The sequence below is a fragment of the Amphiura filiformis genome, chromosome 2, assembly GCF_039555335.1.
Source record: "Amphiura filiformis chromosome 2, Afil_fr2py, whole genome shotgun sequence".
NCBI classification, from domain to species: Eukaryota; Metazoa; Echinodermata; class Ophiuroidea; order Amphilepidida; family Amphiuridae; genus Amphiura; species Amphiura filiformis.
Window position 1 is genome coordinate 58,255,847 of NC_092629.1, and position 22,049 is coordinate 58,277,895.

General features: G+C 38.7%; 1 protein-coding gene across 1 annotated transcript; it reads left to right on the forward strand.

Moving 5' to 3' along the window:
• The first annotated feature begins 318 nt into the window (after positions 1–318).
• On the forward strand, positions 319–22,045 carry LOC140141688 (uncharacterized). The gene is made up of 9 exons (XM_072163603.1): positions 319–418; positions 995–1,158; positions 1,195–1,246; positions 3,226–3,369; positions 5,304–5,405; positions 7,802–7,987; positions 9,048–9,101; positions 10,148–11,082; positions 21,631–22,045. The coding sequence occupies exons 1-9, from the start codon at positions 319–321 to the stop codon at positions 21,997–21,999; spliced, it is 2,106 nt and encodes a 701-aa protein (XP_072019704.1). The 3' UTR covers positions 22,000–22,045.
• The last annotated feature ends 4 nt before the right edge of the window (positions 22,046–22,049 follow it).

Genomic DNA, 22,049 nt, shown 5'->3' on the forward strand with positions numbered 1-22,049 from the left:
CCAGTGAGGGGGAGGGGTACCTTTCATCAGGAAGGACCCTCCCCTTCCCCTGCTGCTCTGGTATCATCCAGCTATAGAAACTTTAATATAGGTGAGTATTGTTATAGACATAATAATAAGCTATACGACCGCCGCGATAGTGTATCGCTCTGTACTACAGTATTAGTTTGGGTTTAAGGCGTACAACATGTTTGGTTTGTTACAAGTTTGATCAATATTTCATATTAAAGTGTATTAAAACTTCCGTATTTAAAACAAATCTTTATCCCGTCATAACTTGCATCACTTAATTTCAGGTTGCTTCAAATAGAACAAAACATGGCTGGTTCGGGCACAGTAGACGATATCCTAATGGACGTGAAAGAGTCATTGGCTTCTGAGCAATTGCCAATTACCTTTATACTGGATGATCTTCAACGTAGTAAAACATTGACAAAGGAAGAGAAATGGCAATCAAGAAGGAACCGAAGGAAGACAGACTGGATGCATTATTTGACCTCCTTGAAAATAAATCTCCGGAAGGATATGAACCGTTCAGAGAAAGTCTCAAAAACGTGTACCCGACCTGTACAAAACGAATGTCAAACCCATAGAGGACAAATACAACTATAACACCGGTGAGCAAACTTTAACAAACATTTTAAATGATTTCTGCACAAATGGTAACGTCATTTGATAATAGTGCTTAGACCAAACATTGTTATACTTACAGAAGAAGAAAATCTTGCGAAACGTAAAATGGTAAATCAATCAATCAATCAATTAATCAATCAATCAATTCATCAATCAACCAATTAAGTATTATATCCATAGCCCATTTGAAACGTACAATGGCATCTGTATGACTTTGTCGTTTAGTGTCTGCATTTTGTTCGCCACGTGTTCAAGTATGATCTTACGTTTGTGTTACTTAACCCTTATCCTTAAAGTGCATGTATTACCGCACTGTCGTCTGATTTAAATGCAAATATTTTCCGCATTGTGTTTATTTCAGATACAGTTGATTCAGGTGGACTCCACCAACAAGAGCAACAACCAACCAAACCAGATGGAAAGTCTGAAGTGCCAAAGTCTGTCAAGCCTCAGGTTAAGCCAGAACCCCAGATTGAGCCAGAACCCCAAGCTGAGCAGAAACCCCAAGTTCAGTCGAAACCCCAGGTTAAGCCAAAACCTCAAGTGAAGCCGAAACCCCAGGTTAAGCCGAAACCAACAGTGAAGCCAAAACCTCTGGTGAAGCCAAAACCAGGTGAGGAGTTTTAAGAAAGAGGTTGAAGACATATTTTCGTTCCTTTGCTCGTTCCCCGGCTCCTTACCATGCTTAACTTTCTCTCTCTTCTCCAGGTCCGTCGAAGATGCGGCTAGGATGTGGGAAACTTAATAACCGCGTTTTGTTTAAGAAATGCACGTGAACGCGATTTTGAGGCGTTTATCGTTTGTTTTTGTATCTTTGCGTTCATGCACATACCGTAAAACCTCGTCTACAAGCATATAGAGTGCTTCTGATGAAAGCTAAATTAATCCCGGTGTCATTATGGAGTTTGAGCAAATAAATGACAGATCCAAGCATATACGAGCAAGTATTATTGTAAGACCAATATTTTGTACTGGCCTATTTAGTAGTTTCGTATGAACTTAGCTTTCATCAAAAACACTATATATGCTAGACGACGTTTTACGGTTACGTATACTACGGTACTATTTAACAAATTCAAAAATTGTAACCATGGTAACAGTGTGGACCTGAGAATGGATCTAACAATACACGGGGAGAAAGTTATCATAATAATCATTTTGCTCCATTTCCACTAATGTGGGCCAAACTGGACAAGTCTAAAATTGTCTAGTGGTGTGGTTTGAGAAGATATCTGAGAGGATATCGGTTGAGGGTGGATTTGCTGTTTAAGTGGACCAGGTAAAGGTACCGAGACCTGTTTCGCTCGGTGATGGGGGCAAGTGCGGGAGAACAGCATGGGCAGTACCGGGGTGGTCAAATTTTGTATCATTGGGTAAACCTGGTACAAATAGCCCTTGATATGTGGGGACCATGAAAAAAGCAATGAGGTCGTCAAAGGTCAAGTGCTAAACTAGACGAATCAAAGTGTGTGAAAATATTGGATCCAAAACATAATAATAATAAAATTTGATGCTTTACGCCCAATATTTATTGGTCTCGCTATGAGTTTTAAAATAGTGGACTCGATTACGTCTCGTCCAATATTTTAAAACTCATAGCTTGACCAATAAATATGGGCTCAATCGATCCAATTTTATATCAAACTGGGTGTACATCATCCTTGATATGAGGGAAAGGCGGAAAGGGTCAACCTGAGGTCATCCGAGGTCAAAGGTCAAATGGGGGTCAAGTGATAATATTATCTGGCCCGATTTGGCTTAAACTTGGTATAAATCATCCTTGTATGAGGGGAACATGAAAAAAATAATCTGGGTCATTCGAGGTCAAATGGGGCCAAATGTTAATATTATCCCGATTGGATTTAAACTTGGTGCAAATCATCCTTGAAATGAGTGCAACCTAAACAAGTCAATCTGAGGTCATCTGAGATCAAAGGTTATCTAGAGGTCAAATGTTAAAGTTTGTCCAATTGGATTAAACATGAAAAACAACTAATTGATAATGATAATTATGGTTGACGTCAAATGTCATGTAGAGGTCATTAAAGACAGATGCCACCCAGTAGCGTAGCCAGCGGGGGGGGGGGGGCAGGGGGGGCTGAGTGCACCCCTGACAAAAAATTGAAAGCAAAAGTGCCCCTCTGACAAAAAATGAAAGAGAAAATCAGGAGGGCAAAGGAAAAGAAAAGGGCAAAATTCAGGGCCAAAATAGTGTAAAATACAAATTTTTTCCGCGCTACGCGCGCACATTGTAACAATAAAGCCCTTTTTTAGCCGGATAATGGGCGAAAATAGTGTAAAATACCATTTTTTCTCGCTACGCGCGCACATCATCCCAATAACGCTCTTTTCGGGAAGCTTGAAGACATACAGTCTCTATGTATTATATGATGCAACTGCAATTTTTTTCGTCTGTGCCCCAAAATTTTATTTTGCCCCCCCCCCCCTGACCAAGAAAGCTGGCTACGCCCCTGATGCCACCGCCTGAAATTAGTGTCTCTTGAGTCACACTAGCTCTAGTTACAACTCTCGCCGTTAGTTTTCACAGACTCATATTCGGATGTATTCTGTTTTATATTCTTTATTTACCAGTTGCCAAAGAACAATGGGACGTCATGATATCATATAGTTGGGGTCCAGAAGAAGAGGGTTTCCCATGTCAGAAGCGGATGTTGAAACTGAAGGAGCAATTGGAGGGATCTAGTTTTAGTGTCTGGATGGATGCTCAAAAGATGCGTGAGTAGACTTTAAACGTTATTACAAAGGTACGCTAACAACTCGCTTAGCGGCGACTTCAAAACTCGACCGGCAGTGGTGTTTTGAAGCCGTCCCTTAGGCATGGTTCATTTTCATGTACACAAAAAACGCGCGTGATGAACAAGGCAGTGCCCGGGTAGTCAGTGTTCTACTTTCTCTGTATCTCGTTATTTATCTGGTAGTTATTTGTAATTGCTGTCTTTCAACCATATTATGTATGTTGGCCGATTATCGCATAGAAATGGTGACATTTGTGTCACTATACAGTAACATGGTTCTAGTGACCAAGTGACATCATTGTACTAGGCCTATGTATAATTTTCAAAAGCAGCAGCATTTTGACCCCAATTCTTTGTACAACTTTTAGATACTGGCTATAGGCGATGCATGTGTGTAAGTGATGTCATTGTGACGTGTAATATGCGGAAGGAGTAGCATATTAGTGAAAATCACAGAAAATTCCATTTTCGGCCATAGTGACCTTAGTTTGACCTTTAACCTCGAGTTGTTCACGTGACATTCGTGCCACCAGTCAATGGTTCTAGGGACTAAAGTGACATCATTATACTATGTAATTTGCGGAAACAGCAGTATTTTAAAAGTATTTAGTTACATACCAGAAATGATCCTTAAATAACCTTTGACCCCATTACTTTGTACATTGTTTAGACATTGGCTATAGCGAATACATGTGCATGTACAAGTGATATTATCATGATTATTGTGCTATAATGTGTGGACGGAGTAGTATTTTTAGTGAAAATCACAAGAAATCACATTTTCGGTCATAGCGACCTTTGTATGACTTTTGACCTCTAGTAGTTCACATGAAATTTGTGACACTAGCCCATTGTTCCAGGTATTGGGCTACATACCGGAAATGACTCCTAAATGACCTTTGACCCCAATTCTGTGTACAACTTTCAGACACTGGCTATAACCTATGCATGTGTGCAAGTGACGACAGCACGGCGCTATGTAATATGTGGAAGGAATAGCATTTTAGTGAAAATCATGTTTTTGGCCATTGGCAGAAAGTGGATAACCTTTGACCGGAATTTGCCCTGACCCAATGGTCATGGTAACCAACTATGGTCAAACTGGCTCAAACCATTATTGTGACGATGGCTAGTTATGTTGACAGAAGAATAAAACATGATTGCGCTCGAAGAGCGTGAACCTTAGTAATAGCCAATTGGGCCAGCTACAGCCCACAATGCCTATGAATCGATGACGTCATTGTGCAATGTAATTTGAAGGAAAACATGAATTTGAATAAAACATGATTGCGCTCGAAGAGCGTGAACCTTAGTAATAGCCAATTGGGCCAGCTACAGCCCACAATGCCTATGAATCGATGACGTCATTGTGCAATGTAATTTGAAGGAGTAGCAGGTACTTTGTTTTTTAATGAACATAACGTGAAATAATATTTTTGGACATAATGGCCTTTGTATGACTTTTGACCTAGAGTTGTTCACGTGACATCTGTGCAAATGATTCTAGAGACCAAAATAATGTCATCATTGTTCTATAATGCAGAAGCAGCAGAATTTTGAATGTATTTGGATACATACCGGAAATAACCGGGAATAACCCTAAATGAACTTTGACCCAATTCATAGTAGAACTGTTATACACTGACTGTAGGTGATGCTCATGTCCAAGCGGCGTCCCTGTGCTATCCAATGTGTGGAAGGAGTTGCAATTTAGTGGAAATTACAAGAAATCGCATTTTCGGCCATAGTGATCTTTTTATGACGTTTGACCTCGAGTTGTGCGCATGACATTTGTGCCAGCAGCGTGCAGCCAGTGGCTCTAGTTGTACTACGTAATTTGCGGAAGCAGCAGCATATTGAAGGTTTTTAGTAGCGAAATAATAATGAATTTGTTATGAAATTTTTGTTCATCAGGAGGCAACATGGACGAAAAAATGGCGACAGCTATAGAGCGATCCTCGGTAATTCTACTGTGCTATTCTGAAAAATATCAACACAGTAAAAACTGTAAAAAAGGTATGCCCTTCTTGATTGTGAACTGGTATATTATCAGCCCTGAATAACATGCTTAGGGAACTTTTATCTAAAATCTTGTTCATTTTTCCCCAGAATATAGAGGCCTATAGGCCTATTTAAAAATCGGCAACTTCCACTAAAAATAGAATAATATGATATGGAAATTGTGACAAGAGTTTAAAAATGTTCAGATCGAATTTAACAATAATAATTATTGTTATTAATAAGTTATTATCTTACTATAAATAGGGGAATGTTGTATGTATCTATCTATGTATGTATCGTGTATAAAGGCTCCGTCAGTTTCGATCCAAATGTCGCCAAATTCATACGGGAGATCGAGGAACTTACCGAAACGGTTATGCGAAAATTTGGTTAAAAATGATTAAGAATTGGCTGCAAAAACAATGAAAATATGAGTAAAAACGGGGTTTTTGTTATGAAAATTGGTTACCAGCCTACGCGTCACTGCAGCTGGCCGGCAGCGCGTCGGCGCCGCGTGCGTAATGCGCATTGCGCAAATGCGCGCGTAAACGGCGCAGAGCCACACACGACTTGCGAGCCAGAGACCAGTGGATATGATAAATACGGAAAGAAGGAAAAATAAAGGACAAAAAGGTACATGGACGGGTCACGGGATACCGGGTGAACACGTCCGCAGACACGCTATGAGAGGACGTAATAAATACGGGAAAAGATGAAGCGGTACTATAAAGAAAAATAAAATTATAAATAGGGGAATGTTGTATGTATGTATCTATGTATCTATCTATCCATGTATGCCTATAAAGGCTCCGTCAGTTTCGATCCAAATGTCGCCAAATTCATACGGGAGATCGATGAATATACGGGAACGTGTTTAAACTTTATTTGGTTGAAAACGGTCAAGAATTGGCCTCAAAATCAGTGAAAATGTGGTCCGTTGCTATCAAAGGTAAACAAAAAAGCAGTCAGTTACTAAGCTAGGCCTGCGCGTCGCACGGGCGTATCTAATGCCAAGCCGCTCGCGTAGCGCAGCGATACCGCGCGGGTAACGCAGCACTACGCCATGGCATGCGTAAACGACGCAGAGTCACGTAATGAATGATATTACGGGTGAACGACCGTAGCGTAATAAATACGGGAAACAGATGTGTGTTAAAAAGTACAAACAATATGAAGAGGTAGGCCTACTATAAATAAAAAAGAAAACAAAATGAGGACAAACAGGCTGTACGAGTATGTGGGTTATACTTAGTCACAAAATGAAACCGGGAATAAAATAGGCTAAAGAAGGAAAGAAAAAACTCTTCAGGAAATGTAAGGGGAAAAAAAGCTATAATAAAATCAGGAAGTTTAAATAAAAAAGCTATTAAACTGAGGACAGAATTAAGGACATGAAAACGGGAAATCACAAGCTATGCAGCAAATAAAATAGAAGCTAAAATGGAAATGTATAAGAAAAGACAGATTTAGAAAATAACGGGAACGGGGTTGAATAAATAAAAAAAACATGGTAACGGAAAATCGGACGCTTTATAGCAGCAGAATTTTTTTTAAATGGAACAAAATTGGCCCATGTAGAAAAAACTAAAAAGAAAGAAAGAAGTTAAAATGGAAACGTAGGCTTAAAGAGGGTCAGGTTCAGATAAATAAAATTTACCTTTTCAATGATTCTACCTGTTCAGTAATTCCTCCTGTTTTAGTGAACGCTCCCATTTACTCATCTAGCGGGGACCCGCGCGTAGCGCGGGTGTCCCGCTAGTTTATTATAATAAGCCAATATGACCCCAAGTGCAAATTGGACGGTGACGGTGCAAAACATAACAAAATCGCAGTTCATCCTATGATAGCATGTGTATATCATCATAATCGGATTAACTGCCATAGCAATAGAGGAATACCATTTTTGAATAGATCGCCCTGCACTACAAGCAGATTGCACTAATCACCTGTGTATGTCAGCAAACATAGATTGAAAACAATACCGCTCTTTTCAAAGATACTAATCTTACAGGTGCGAGTGATCAGCCTTTCTTTGACATCTATGGTTCAATGCACCGGTACCGCGTGAACGTTGTAGTGCAGGGCGATATTGTCAAAGTTAATCCGATTAACTACGTCACTTCTACGGCTAATAGTCTATGCTGTTCGTGATAGTACTATAATGTTGCTTCAAATTATATATATCTGATTTTTTTTCTCAGATACTTTTTTTACCTCAAATTTTCGTTTATTATCCTCACAATGTCACCTATTATGTGAAATGACCTGATTCATTCAGATCAAATTCAAAAGCAAGGAGCAAAACAATAAACAGGGGACACGTAAAAACTTCATAACATTGCAACCACATTACGGCAATTTAATTAGTTGTATAGTTATAATACTTATTATTTCGATACTTATTCCCACAGAAGCACAGTATGCAGACCATCTAAACAAGGATTTAGTCGTTTTGAAATTCGATGCTCATAGGCCTTCGGATTGGTTAGGTATTATGATCTGCAAGGAGATATATTATGATGTAACAACAGAAGAGGCTATGATGCAAAACCTGCCTGAAATCAAAAAGGCTATTGATGAAAAGCTCTCTTCAAAGGGTAAGTGCAGTTGTATAATGCTGAACCGTTAAGGTTAGGATAGATCATATACCCAGCAAACACTAAACGTTTTCGACTTCATTTGCAAAAGGTTGCCAGAAAACGTTTAAATGTCGGGACAAAGGACGTTTAAATGTTGGGATAAAGGACATATAAAGTGTATAAAACGTTTTCATAACATTCACAAACATTTGTTGATAACCTACCACAAATATTCTAACATAATTTTATTTAAGTGCTGCATATCAATTTGTAAGCGCTCTAGCAAAGTCATAGTTCATTGAATTTACAACCGTATGACAAAACTGGCGAAAATAGTAGCTTTTTGCTCAAGATTTGCAATTTAAAGAGAGCTGGCCATTGCTCATTCTAGTGACTCTAGTATGGACAATATAAGTGTGGTCGAGGGGGGGGGCAAAATAAAAATTTCGGGGCACAGACGAAAAAAATTAGTTGCATCATACAATACATAGAGACTGTATGTCTTCGAGCTTCTAAAAAAAGGCTTTATTGGGATGATGTGCGCGCGTCAGAGGGGCACCTTTTTCTTTCATTTTTTGTCAGGGGCACTCTGCCTCCTGCTCCCCCACCTCCACTGGCTACGCTACTGATTTTTGACAATAATTGAAACCGATTTCGTCGAAAATCTGCGGCAAAAATGCAACGCCATTAAACTTACCTTGGATCAGTTCCCGCCGAAACCCCATTGGCTTTTTTGGCCGGTCGATCAGTTTGAAACTTGCGGTGCCACACCCTAGTCGGTACAGTGTAGAAGTCCATAAAACAGTGAGGCGCAGAGGAGGCGTATTAAGCATGCAGCAGAGAGCCATATTGTTGCGAGACGCCACAGATATATCATACTTGTCTCAGGATACTGCGACCCATCTTTAGTCCAGCCTTATATTCAGCTGATATTAGAGATATTATAGGAGACGTGCCTACATAACATACAAAAGCGGCCCATGTGATCAGGTCTAGTGGTAGCTAAAACATGTAAAATCGTTCATTTTATTTTGCAAAGTGGAATTAATACGATGGTCTTTCTATTATTTATACACAGCAACACAACCGGTGCCACGCCCACTCGCGCCTCCATCATCCCTCAAACATGACGGTAAGTGATTCCCTGTGATATTATGAAAATATATGGGCTCATCTGGAATATTATTTTACGCTATTCGACCAACGTTTTTCGACTAGCGCCGTCCTATGCCATTCGATAAGAAGGGTTAAAGAGTTTGAGCATGGACTGTAGTCCATGGTTTGAGCTTGTGATACAGAATGGTCGACTGCAGATCCGCCGGATAACGCTTTTTCAATGGGAAATGAACTTTGCTGCTTGGATGATCTCACGATGAGGTTAGGATTACTGGGTTAGGGGGTTAGGGTTCCGTATTGAAAAGCTTTGAAAAGCGTGTTCCGACGGATCTGCACTCGACCGGCCTCGATAGCTTTGCTAACAAATTAATTCCTAATAAAATAATGTCAGTAATTGACTTATTATATGAGGACGAGAGATATAGAACGTGTATTAGAAATCTTTCAGATCAATTTATATGTAGTTATATGCAATATTTGTTTTAGGCGCAATGAATTAGAGTCGAATAACGTTAACATTCCAGATGAGCACATATTTTAGTGCTTATAAGCTCAAACACTAACCTTCCGACCTTCTCCGATCCATTCAAATATCCTTGTGACATTACTTCGCTACCAAATCAGAGCTACCAAATTAAGTCGTAATAAAAAGTTTTTATTGATTGATATTAGAAATATATCAACTCTCAGGTCAGCAATACATCTCCCTCCGGCTCTCCCTCTCCTTAAGTCCGACGAGTAGGACCTTTTCTTGTTATCAGACCAGGAAAGGATAACCAAATCCGACTCCCAGTGGGGTACCCACTCGGGCTGCTCCCAAAATGACCAAAGTCGTCTTTGTCGAAAATGACTCAGACATTTTTTCGAGTACTTGTATCCCCGTCTTTCAAAAATCTGGATACGCCCCTCCCTGTCTCCCTCATTTCTCTCACTTCTTTCTATTAAAGCCTATAACCCAAAACAATGGTACTTATAAACAGTCACTGTGTTCATCATTTTTGATAAATATTTAGCGATATATTGTACTTATTTCTATTTTTATTTTATTTTTTTGCACTTTAGATTTGATACAAAAAATAGCCGAAGACTTGAAAGAAACATACGAGAGCACTTATTGTAAGAAGCAAATTTGCCCCTGGAAGCGTAACGAATGGATGGACCTGGATGACATCTATGTACCAATGACAATTGACGATACCTTGCCCGGAGAGTTTACAATTAAAGAGCGTATGAAATCTTATGCGGATATCCTGAAAAGAAACCAGGATGGCCGTCGATTTCTTTTAGTAGGCGATCCGGGACGAGGGAAGTCCGTTTTTTGTGCCAAGATAGCATACGACTGGTGCAAGAAAAACCCATTATCTGCAATTAAGCATACTAAACTCTTATTCATCCTTCAGTTGGGGTTGATAGATCATACAACCAATCTAGAAGATGCAATTCGAGAACAGTTGCTGAGTACTAGTATTGCCATCGATAATGACACTCTGCGCCAGATCATCAGCGAATGCAGCGAATCTTGTTTGATTGTCTTGGATTCGTTTGATGAAACAGAGATGGATATCTTGGCGAAGAAGCAAAACAATGGAAACATTGTAGAAGTCATTAGGTACAAGCATCTTAGAGGATGTCGCGTTCTTATTACGACACGACCTTGGCGGGAGGGTGAAATAATTAACCAATACGGCTCGGTGTATAAAAGGCTTCAGCTAAAACCATTGAGCAAGTCTGATGTACTCGACCTTGTGGGAAATTATTTCAACCGCTCCAAAGATGATCTTGCAGCACCTGGTCTATCCAAGTTGGGCAAACTTCTGTCAAAGTATATACAAAGAAATGAGATTGTCATTGACCTTAGTACCCCAATGCTGGTTATTTTAGTGTGCAGCCTCTTCGAAGGAAGTCGCGGGAGTAAAATTCCCAACAGATTGGGAGAATTGTACCATTCAGTTCTTTCCATGCTGGGTAAAAGCAAGCTTTCTTCTCCCGCAAGTGTGGTAAGTACATTTATATTCATAATTTCCTCTGGAAATTGAAAGTGAATGACTTATGTGCAGAGCCGAATTTACCATTTGGGGGCCCCCAAATTGCCCTGTGCACGTTCCTTTGTAACCCCAAAACACCATGTTTTGGACCAAAATATGGTATTATTGCAAAAAAAAATTCCGCGCTTCATGCGCACTAGCCCATTATACGTAGCAGAATTCAGAATAGTTATAAATTGAAATGACGTAAAATCGGAACAAAATATGCTCGTCACCCTCTAAACCAATAGGCCTACGTGGCTACTGAGTTCACATGCCTTCTTCACGGTGAGGTTGGGGCCTCCAAATTCTGACCTCACGGGCCCAGGGCCCCAAAAAGGGTAAATCCGGTCCTGCTTATGTGACCTTGAAATGACCTTATTAAATTTGCTTCACTATATTGCTCATCATTTCTGCCAAGTTTATTGAAAATCCAACAATATAACGCCTCTATGTGCATTTCATGTTCAATTTGGTTTTTGAAATGATATTACGGTATATCTACGCAGACCACTAAATCAAATAAACTATAGAAAAAAATTCTGATGGGGTTAACAGCTCTCTAACCCACCTTTACATGGTATTTTTGTGGAACCTGAGAGCATAATTATCAGACACACCAATTGTATCTGAATACGAGGAATGTCCTTCTGATATCAAATAATTTTGATATTTTGAAATTCGTGATGTAATATAAATTTATGGCAAATTATTAAAAATTGACGCTGGAAGTATAAACTTTATCAATCTAATGCTATGTAGGAGCCTACTTAAAGTGTACATGTAGCTGGGAGGAAAAGCCGACCATCATTGACCTTTCGCGTATTAAAGATACGTATATATATACACATGAAGTTTATTGAGTGTTTCCCCTTAAACACTCGAAGTTTCACGAATATCTTTACTTATAGGCCTACTTGGTTCAAATTACCTCCGAACCTGACATTACCTCGTTGAAGACCTAATTTCTTAAAGTCTTTTGGAAAACTTCATGTTTATCTTCAATACAAAAAGCCGGGACAAAAGGTGAACATTTTCATTTTTTGTTCCTTATGATTAGAGGTCAAGTTAATATCATATTGGTCATCCGCTGCTTTTATTTTCCATCATCACGATCTTCTTTTTCCTTTCCTTTCTAGTTTTACTACCTTCCCCCACCCACCCACCCCGCGGGATTTGACTTTGATTGTCAGCCCCCACCCCCACCCCTTTTTTTTTCTCAAACACAGCGGCGTAGAAAGCAGGAGAAGGGAAGGGGTTGGTGCAGAAACCACAGACATTTTCAGGGACAAAATGAAGACGACTTTTGGCAAAGGACAAGACAAGCTGGAACAGAAAAAATAACCTAACCATATTACCGGTATACGTGTTTTATACCACCCACGGTGTGGTTGGGTGTCTGAAAAACGTGGCAGGAAAAACAGGTGGGGGAGGGTAAAATAGGGGGGCAAGAAATTTTTGGCAAGCCGAAAGGGGGGGCAAGCAATTTTTGGCAAGCCGAGAGGGGGGGCAAGCGATTTTGGCACGCATTCATGGGGCGCCTTTTAATAAAACGCTCTAAAAAGGCTTAGGAAAACAGTACGGAAATGCTTAAATATGCAAATTTTCCTGCTCGCAACATACACCTAGACCATTTAAGGTTTGCAATTTGGGATCCCAAAAATTTGGCAGGTTCAAGGGGGGGGGGGCAAAGAATTTTTGGCGGGCCGAGAGGGGGGCAAGCTATTTTTGGCGAGCCGTTTGGAAATTGTTTGGTGTAAACGGAGGGGGTGCTCATAATTATTGCACAGCCCTAATAGAGAGGCACACATGGGTATCGACGCATTTGCGCAAAGCCAGCATTTTAGGGGGGAGCAAAGCCAAATTTGCGTCCTCAGTTTTTTTGCATGGGGAAGAGTACATCGCTCGGACATTAGCTATTTTAAATACAGGCGAAATTAGAAATAAAAGTGATCGGGCCCCGTTTCCCCCTGTCAAATAGGGACGGCAACAGGGACGGCACACCGTGGCGTTTTATTTTTACGATGGAAATATTAGTCGAACGCGTAGATGCTACACGATGTGCATCCCGGGTGGGCACTCAACATTAGGCCGAGTAAAAAAAATACATGTTTCTTGTCCGCGCCCTCCTCCTTTTTTGAAGATTTTTCAAATTTCTTTTTATTTTGTAAACTTTCAGTTAACTTGTTGAAAAAGATTTTTCAGAAGTTGAAACTTATTTTACGGCTTTGTAAGTGCATAATACATCATTTAAGGGTAGACGAGGTATAGTTGGTCGAAGCAACCTAAAAATTGATTTTCATTATCTAGATCAATATATTATTGAAAAACAACACCTTGATGTTTTGCAAAAGTTCATTCTGCAAATCATATACTTTGCAAACTTGCTTAATTTATTGTTGTTAATGAGTTATGTACGTTTTACAAAAGTGTTGTTGTTTCAGCCCTCTTTACAACGTAACTCAAGAACCGCAGCACCTATAAAAGTATATCTGTGATATTTTAATTCTTCTACATACTCGCTATGAATTGAGCAATACAGTTTTTGCCAAAGCTCACTACCATTCGTAAGATGCTGTGAACTACCAAATCACAACAGTTTAAAATAATTAATAACCTTAAGAAGAGTTTTGTGATCACTAGAGGGGCCTACCTCTCAAAACAATAAAATAAAAAGGGCCTCCCCTTTTTCTCAGATATCAATCTGTATGTCCAATAACAAAATATGGTGCCAAATACAGGTATTTAGCGTCGTTTTCCAATAAAAAATAGAAAATAAAAAGCCCCTCATATCCTCCTAATTTTTAAAAACCCGGACGAGACACATATTTTTATTTTTACTTGATGGCCTTAGAAGTAACGGGTATGTGCCTACCGGTGTTGCGAAGTACCGTAGGTGCCTATCGGATACAACTTGAACGTTGTTTTTAAAAAAAGGGGGTCATTGGGTACAAAAAAAAAAATGAAAAAGGGGGTCATTGGGTATAGGCCTAACATTTTGAAAAAAGGGGGTCATTCGGTAGAAAATTTTGAAAAAATAGAGCAAAATTCTATTTCTTATTCCAAATTCTCAATAAGATTTGCTAAATAAGAGAATTTGAAAGTTTTGATGATGCAATTCTAGAAAAAAAAAAGAGGGTCATTGGGTAGCCGCGACCAAAAAGGGGGTCATTGGGTAGCCGCACCTAAAAAAGGGGTCATCGGGTATATGACTTTTAAAAAAGGGGGTCATTGGGTATAGTCGACCTCAAAAGAGGGGCCTATTGACAGGCACACTATACCCGTCACTTCTAAATTTGAGAGCCCCCCCCCCCCCGGCCCCGGGATGTGCATAACAGAGTGGCGTGCGGGCAGTCGTGACATATCACATTAACCGACACGACTCACGTTCGAATGAGTGGCTCGCATTGGCGATATAATTATGCACTGGTATTAAATAGCGATTTCCTTTGTATTGCCTCGTCTGTTTGAGTCCAAATTAAAAGAGGACATACAGTGAAAACTAACATTTTGTACCAAAAAAATACAATTCTATTTCTTATAGAAATGTTATAATATGGCTTTAAAGTGAGGAAGCATGTGGCTTTGCTCCCCTACCCCCCCCAAAAAAAAAAAGCTGGCTATACTGAAGGGGCAAATGCGCTGATGCTCATTCATGCCGTCCCTATATGACAAGAGCAGCCTTAGACTGAAGGGTAAACACTAACACCACTTTATTCGTGCATTCTTTCATTTTTCCCCCGCCCCCTTGCCCCGGCCCCTCCCCCCCCCCCGATCCACCACTGCAATGTAGGCCTAGGCCTATACTTCCTTTTAATCTCTCGCTCACGGTTATTGATATTTATAACAAAAAAGACATTTCAAATTCAGCCAAGAAATAACGCTCGCAGAAAATGCAAATCAATTTCATTTAGGCCTGTCGGCATTCGGCATAATTTTTCTAATAATAGGAGCCTACTAAATCGCGCTCGCAGAAGCTGCAAATCAATTTCATTAAGCGGCATAGGCCTACATGTATTTCATTTTAGGGTCGTTCTTCTCTAAATGCGCCTACTTACAGTCACTCGACTTCTCTAGCTCTGGGTCACACGTAACGGAGTTCCGTATTTTGTTTCTCAGCTGTTGAAAATTGACATTCCTTTAATATCTTAAAACATCAAAATATTGACAATTTTTAGGTCTTAGGCCTGTGGGGTAAAAGTGTAGGCCCTACCGGTATATCTCCAATGGTCAAAATTTTCAAAAGATGATGGACGGCTTTTCCTCCCAGCTTAATACACTTTAAGTAGGCCTACATATCATTAGATTTACTTCAAGGACTGTTAATTATCAAATATAAAATAAAAATTAATTTTTAATTATTTGCCATAAAATTTGTATTATACCGCGAATTTCAAAAATCATTTTTAATATTGGAAGAACATTCATCGTATTCAGAATGCAATACGATTTGTCTAATGTGCTCTCACGTCCAACCAAAAAACTGCAAACGTTGCTATCCGATCCCTTAAGAAAAAGGTGATAAATTAAAAATGCTAAATGAAATTATAATGATATGGATAAGACTCTTGATATGGATAGGCCTATACACCGCAAAAATGTCTTAAGCAACTCGATTTGTTTAAGTGTCAAATTTAGGCCCTGCACTATAGGCCTACTGAAAAACCCAAACATAGGGCCTATGTTTGGCTGTGTATAGGTTTTTGTTTAGGCCTAAATATTAGGTCTACTCATCACATCCATTATTTTCCATCTTTGCAATGTACTCTTAACAATTAGGCCTACTTGAAAAACAAGTTTGTAAAACAAATTATCCCCATCTGCTATTTTGTTATCATGCTTTTTAATTCGAATCCTTTGTAAGTTAGGGAGTGTTCATAAATACTTTGGTGAGGGGGTGGAAAAGTTGGAACCTCCAACATCAATTTTTTTTGGATCCCCTAAAAAGGATGGATTTTTACCCCCCTTTTTTTTTATGCCCCTCCCCGTTTATGTCCTTAAAAAGAAACCAAACATATATGTTATTAACTCACTCATGACCATTTAGGCCTACTCATTGGAGTTACATGATAGGCCAACATGATCCACATCTATTGTATTTTAAAAAATTGCGCAAATTGTGTTGATTTGAAGCTTGAGAGTAGGCCTACACAATTGAATATTAACATCCATGCGCCCGGAGTGCTCAAAATTTGGGAATGTGCAACATGCCTTGTCGTACATTTTACCCCATACTTTAGGCCTAACCCTCAATTTTTTTTGATCCCCCTAGGACTGAATTTTCTTTTGATCCTCCCATTTTAGGACCCAATTTTGTTTTTATCCCCCTATATTTTCCACCCCACCCCCCTAAAGTATTTATGAACACTTCCTAAGGCTTTTTGGCTCCCAACCCTAGAAATGTAAAATTACTAATAGGATACTCATTTCTTTCTTTCACATTTTATTTCTAATTTATTGACAGGGCAGGGGAATAAACACTTCTCAGGGACTTCTCAATTGACGCGATTCCAAATACAGCGCGCCACCTACGATCACGCCTGGCTGATCAACTTCGCGCAGAGCATCATGGGTAAAAGTCGACATCCATGACGCGTCGACGATGAACCATCGACCCTGGAAACGTAACGAGTGTTGCTATCGATTTACTCAAATTTGTTTATTTACGTTGATGATGATCAGCTGTTAATTCAACCCTCCGACGATTTTTTTCCAATTCTGCCTCCTTTTTAAAGTTAATTTCGACAGTCATGGTTTAGGCCTACCGGTATAGGCCTACCTCTGTGAATGTTCAGAGTGTTAGGCCTATTCCCACACAAGATAATGGGCATCAATTAAACCCTTATTTTCAAACTTTTCCGAACTTTCCGAGGTGTTGGGAAAATACTTTAGGCTCTCGTTTACAAGAAAAGAAAACACTTTCAGGTCTTTAAGCTTTGTTGTAAGCATGGTAAGAAGGCCAATAATAGACTTGATTAAAAAAATATGATTGAGGATAGGCCTACTTTAGACCCTCATGCATATCCTTAAAAAAAAACCCAATTTTAAACCTTGTTTATTTTAAGTAAAGTAGGCCTAATATTCTCAATATTTAGAATAACGAAATATTCAATACATATTTTAACAGCATGGACAGCGTAAAGTATATATTTTTTTAATGTTTTTTTTTCTGCCTCCATTTTAAAGTTAATTTCGACAGTCATGGTTTAGGCCTACATCTGTGAATGTTCAGAGTGTTAGGCCTATTCCCACACAAAATAATGGGCATCAATTAAACCCTTATTTTCAAACTTTTCCGAACCCGATCCGAGGCGCTTGGGAAAATACTTTAGGCTCTCGTTTAAGAAAAGAAAACACTGAAAAATCAGTGATTGGGGATAGGCCTACTTAGACCCTCATGAATATATATCCTTAAAAAAAACAATTTTTAAACCTTGTTTGTTTTAAGTAAAGGAGGCCTAATTTTCAATTTTTAGAATAACGAAATATTCAATACCGGTACATATTTTAACAGCATGGACAGCGTAAAGCATTTTTTTTAAATACGATTAAAACGTTTTCGAATTTCAAATGTACTCTATTCCTATTCAACCATCTACGGTTAAAACTCGATGTCAAAAATGTTGATGTCTCTGATCCACCATCTAGGCCTATAAACCCGATGTCAAAATGTCAATTTTCGAGTTTGGGTAGGCCTATAATAGAAAATGCTTTTGATGCAAGACAATTTCAAACAGGAAATTTAATCTAAATCTTTTTTATTTCTTGTTTGGATAACTTTTCCCATAATTATACCATGCGTGATACATGATTAAGACAAAAGCTTTTGGTTTTCATAAATGTTTTGAACGCTTGTCTTATTTTTTATTTTTATTTTTTTTCCTAACCTAGGCCTATAGATGTTTTACATTTATAACCTTTTTACAAACTTGAATAGATATGAATTAATTGTTTTAAAGCATTTTTCGTGTGACGTTTTGAAACGCTCTTTGTAGCATGATGTAGGCCTACTGTATGATCACGAAAGGTGGTAAATTTAGAAGCCATTTCCTTCTATAGCCTATAGCCATAAACAAAACACTTTGGCCCCAATGTATAATGTCGGGAGAAAATATATCAGATATACTTGCACTAAACAAATAAACCTGTTAATTTTTAAAATAAACTCTTGTGGTGCAATTCTGTCAACAAAATTACATATAGGGGCCTATAGGCTTATGAACCGGGGGCGGGGGCTCAGCCCCCTCAATAAATTTGGTGCGGGGGCTCGAATAGGCCTACCCTTGTATGAATAGGCATGTTTTCATTTTCATTTAAGCCTATAATGGCCTCCAAACTACATTGTTAAGCTACATTGTTAAGTTATCTTGTTTTGTCCCTTATTGTACAGTATATTCTTCACCGTAAATTGGTGTGTGTGTGTGGGGGGGGGTGTCCCGGTTCGCTCCTTCAGTCTCAAATGAAGCAGGCCTAAACAATGCGTTCACCCCTCCAATAAAGTCCATCCCCAGATTTGACCTCTTTACTTTGTAGGTTGAGTCCTTGATCCATGGGCCTGATCCATTATTTAATATGCAAGAAATGTCGACCCTCCGAATTTAAACCTTTAAAGTCCACAATGCCGTAAAGGTTGGGCTACACTACAGTTCAGTTCTTTTCACAGTGTTGACTTATAATTTCATGAGAAAGAAAAAGAAAATGGGAAAGATTTTAATCTTTCCCATTTTCTTTTCTTTTAAAAACATGTATAGGCCTAGGCGTTTAAAATTGCCCAATTGAATATTTAGTCGAAACAGTTTTTGATTTTTCAATGTTGTGCCGACCGATATTAGGCCTAGGGCCTATATGACTAAAAAGAAACTCATTCCAACCAACGTGTGCTTTTTTAATTGGGAGTAGGCCTAGGCCTACATTAAGAGTAAATTTCCTTGGGTTATGAAAAGGGGAAATATGAAACAAAGATGGTATGACATGCAAGAAAGCGGAAGTAAAAATAAAATATGAAAAAGAAACATGAATTAATATTAAAATCGGGCATGACAATTGTCAAATTTAAACCTTAATTGTGACACGATCTGGTTCATGGGGGGCAAAAGAGGCATTTTTGAGAATTGTGTTACTGTGAAAACACCAAAGGTCTAGCATACTTGGTTCTAAAGTTATGAAGTTTTTCATGCATATTTTCTTGATGGGCCTATGCCGTAAAATAATGATCTTTTAAATTCATGTACTCTTTTGCACGCAGTTTGAAACTTTCTTCATCTTTATTATAATGCTAGAACTCTATGAGGTATTGTTGAACTTATGCATTAAAGTCTAAAATTGAAATATTAACAACAAAAAATGTTATTTTTAGGGCCTATGCGGTAGACTATGCCTACAAAGTGTTTTTATTGTGATCGTAATTTTTTTTAATGTTTGATAGTAATACAATTAAAAATACAAATTTAGGCTAAAAATATAATAAGGACAAATCAAACAATTACAATAATAACAAAAACGGCAAACCAATGTGAATGTGATGTATGTTTATAAGTAATGAGACATTAAGAATCTTTTAAAAATTTACTTGAATTTCTTTGTGGTAGGCCTATCCCGCGCGGCGGGCCGCTATAAGCGCCTTCGTGCAAAAAAACCCATTTTTAGAAAATGTAGGCCGATTACAAAAATGCAACACCTATAGTATGGATGTTGGTGTTATATTATTATCGTATTGAACAAACAATAAATTCAGAAAGAATTAAAACAATTTATTCTAATAACCAAAATAAAACCTATGCGTTTTCCATTAAAAAAAAGGACAGGCCTAGGCCTACTTCGCATTGACTAGGCTCGCGCGTATCGGGCTGAAAAGCATCGCAAAGTTTAAAAACAAAAAAGGGCGGTTTTAGAAAATGTATAACAAAAAGGAAACACCTAGTATCAACGTCAAGTTTGCGGGATTTAGAAAAGGACATCTGTGAATATCAAACTGCAATATTTCACTTCAACACAGAAAATCTCAAAAAATTTCAAAAAGTACTATAAAACATTGTGTTTTTAGAGTAATAATCACAATGGTCAGCTATGGTGAAAAACTGTCGACCCCAAGCCAATTTTCACTGCCGTCGTTGGTGGCGCGCTGTATTTGGAATCGCGAGAATTAAACCATCACAAAATAATACACTTCACACCTTGCACGCGATAGTGGACTCTGTTTATAGACTGCTGCCCTCAGTCGTCAACCGTCACTACGAAGCATACACAGTACATGCGAAGTGTAGACGGCTGATTGGAATTAGTCTACTCTGTTTATGTGTTTCAGGCACACCGTTTCAAAACACGTAATAGCGCCCTCGTTTTTTAACTGGAATAATTTTATCATAAACTCACCGCTAAATTGACATTGGCCAAATGAATGCGTGTTTTAACATTGCTGTGGAAGAAAGACCTCCGTTTACACCAAAATAACCGATTTATAATAAGTGAAGTCAGCTGTCTAAGGATTTAAAACTAAGTTTAATATATTACTTTATTAACGTATATTTTGCGCTGTTCATAAGACTCATCAATTTTGATCATGCTGACATGACATACATGCATGCATAGGCCCGGCTCACCATGCATGCATGCCACTGTCGCTTGGACTTGGTTGGTTTACCCAGCAGACGTTGGCCTTGCCCTAGACGGCCCACTTATCAAAACAAAATTGACTAATAATTGAATGAGGTCTTATGAATTACGCATTATAAAATATGATTGTGTAAGTGTAAGGTAGGTTTTTTGCAATCATAGTGTCAAATAATTGGGTACTGATATAAAACATTAATATCAATTTTATCAGTCATTGTGTCAGTAGGCCTATGATTTATATCCTTTTTGATTATTTAGCCTAGCCTAGGGCTAGGCCTAGCTCGGCATGCTCGGTGAGCTGAGCTGTACCAAATGTGTGGCTATAAACGTCAAATAGTCACATAGGCCTACATGACAATTAACATAAATAAAAAAGAAAGCAAAACCAGTCTATAGTTTGTTGTTTGACTTGCGCAATAACAAAAACTTAATGATTTTTGCCAATTATAAAAAGGCCGATTAGCCGAACAAATCATAGCAAATTTTGCTAGGCCTAATCGTCGCGTCACTCGTGCTCATCATTTTTTGTACAACATGCATTATAGCTAAGCCGGAATGCCCTAACTTAGGCTAGGCCCTATACATGATTTTAATACTAGGCCTATCTGTGGTACAAATATGTAAAGCTGAATTTATACTCCATCACTGAGCGATGAGCAATTGATATCTGACCGATGAGGTTGCGCGCTTTTTTTAACGCAACAAAAAGCGCCATAACTCATTGGCTAGAAACCAATTGCTCATCGCTCAGCGATGGCGTATAAATTCAGCGAAAGTGTTCAGGGCTTTTAAAATAACAAACCAAATATGTTTCGCAGGCTGCGTACTTTTATGCCTATTGAGAAATAAAAATGTTAATGTACTGGTTTACTCATGAACTTTTCCACTTTTTTCTCTTAATTTCTACAGGAAGATCTCATCGACAAGCTTGGCGAGGTTGCTGTTAAAGGGCTGACCCCAGGATACACTAACCTTGTGTTTGGGAAAACTGACTTCCCTGGTTCTGTTTTCTCTGTTGCAAGCGAAATTGGTGTGCTTACTGAAAAGCACCAAACTGGTAAGTGGCAATTTTTCCACAAATCGGTACAAGAGTTTTGTGCAGGGTATTTTCTCTCCAAGCGTGGAGAAGAGTTGGACTTATATCTGAAAGATATTCAGTCCCCAAAAAAATGCCCTGAGCATAGCACTAGTGCTGATGTTTGCTGCGCAATGTGTGCCAGCTGCACACAAAATTGTGGAAAAATTGGTCACAATTTTTGGCAAAATGGACTCTGGTAAGTTTTACAGGGAACAGTTGCCATTTAACGAGACCCGGCCAATTCAAGAAT

Bases quoted from the DNA above. Each gene is read 5' to 3' on its own strand.
- LOC140141688 (XM_072163603.1), top strand. From the start codon at position 319: ATGGCTGGTTCGGGCACAGTAGACGATATCCTAATGGACGTGAAAGAG. The intron at 5,406-7,801 runs GTATGCCCTTCT...TTATTCCCACAG, and splicing joins CAGTAAAAACTGTAAAAAAG to AAGCACAGTATGCAGACCAT. The intron at 9,102-10,147 runs GTAAGTGATTCC...TTTGCACTTTAG, and splicing joins ATCATCCCTCAAACATGACG to ATTTGATACAAAAAATAGCC.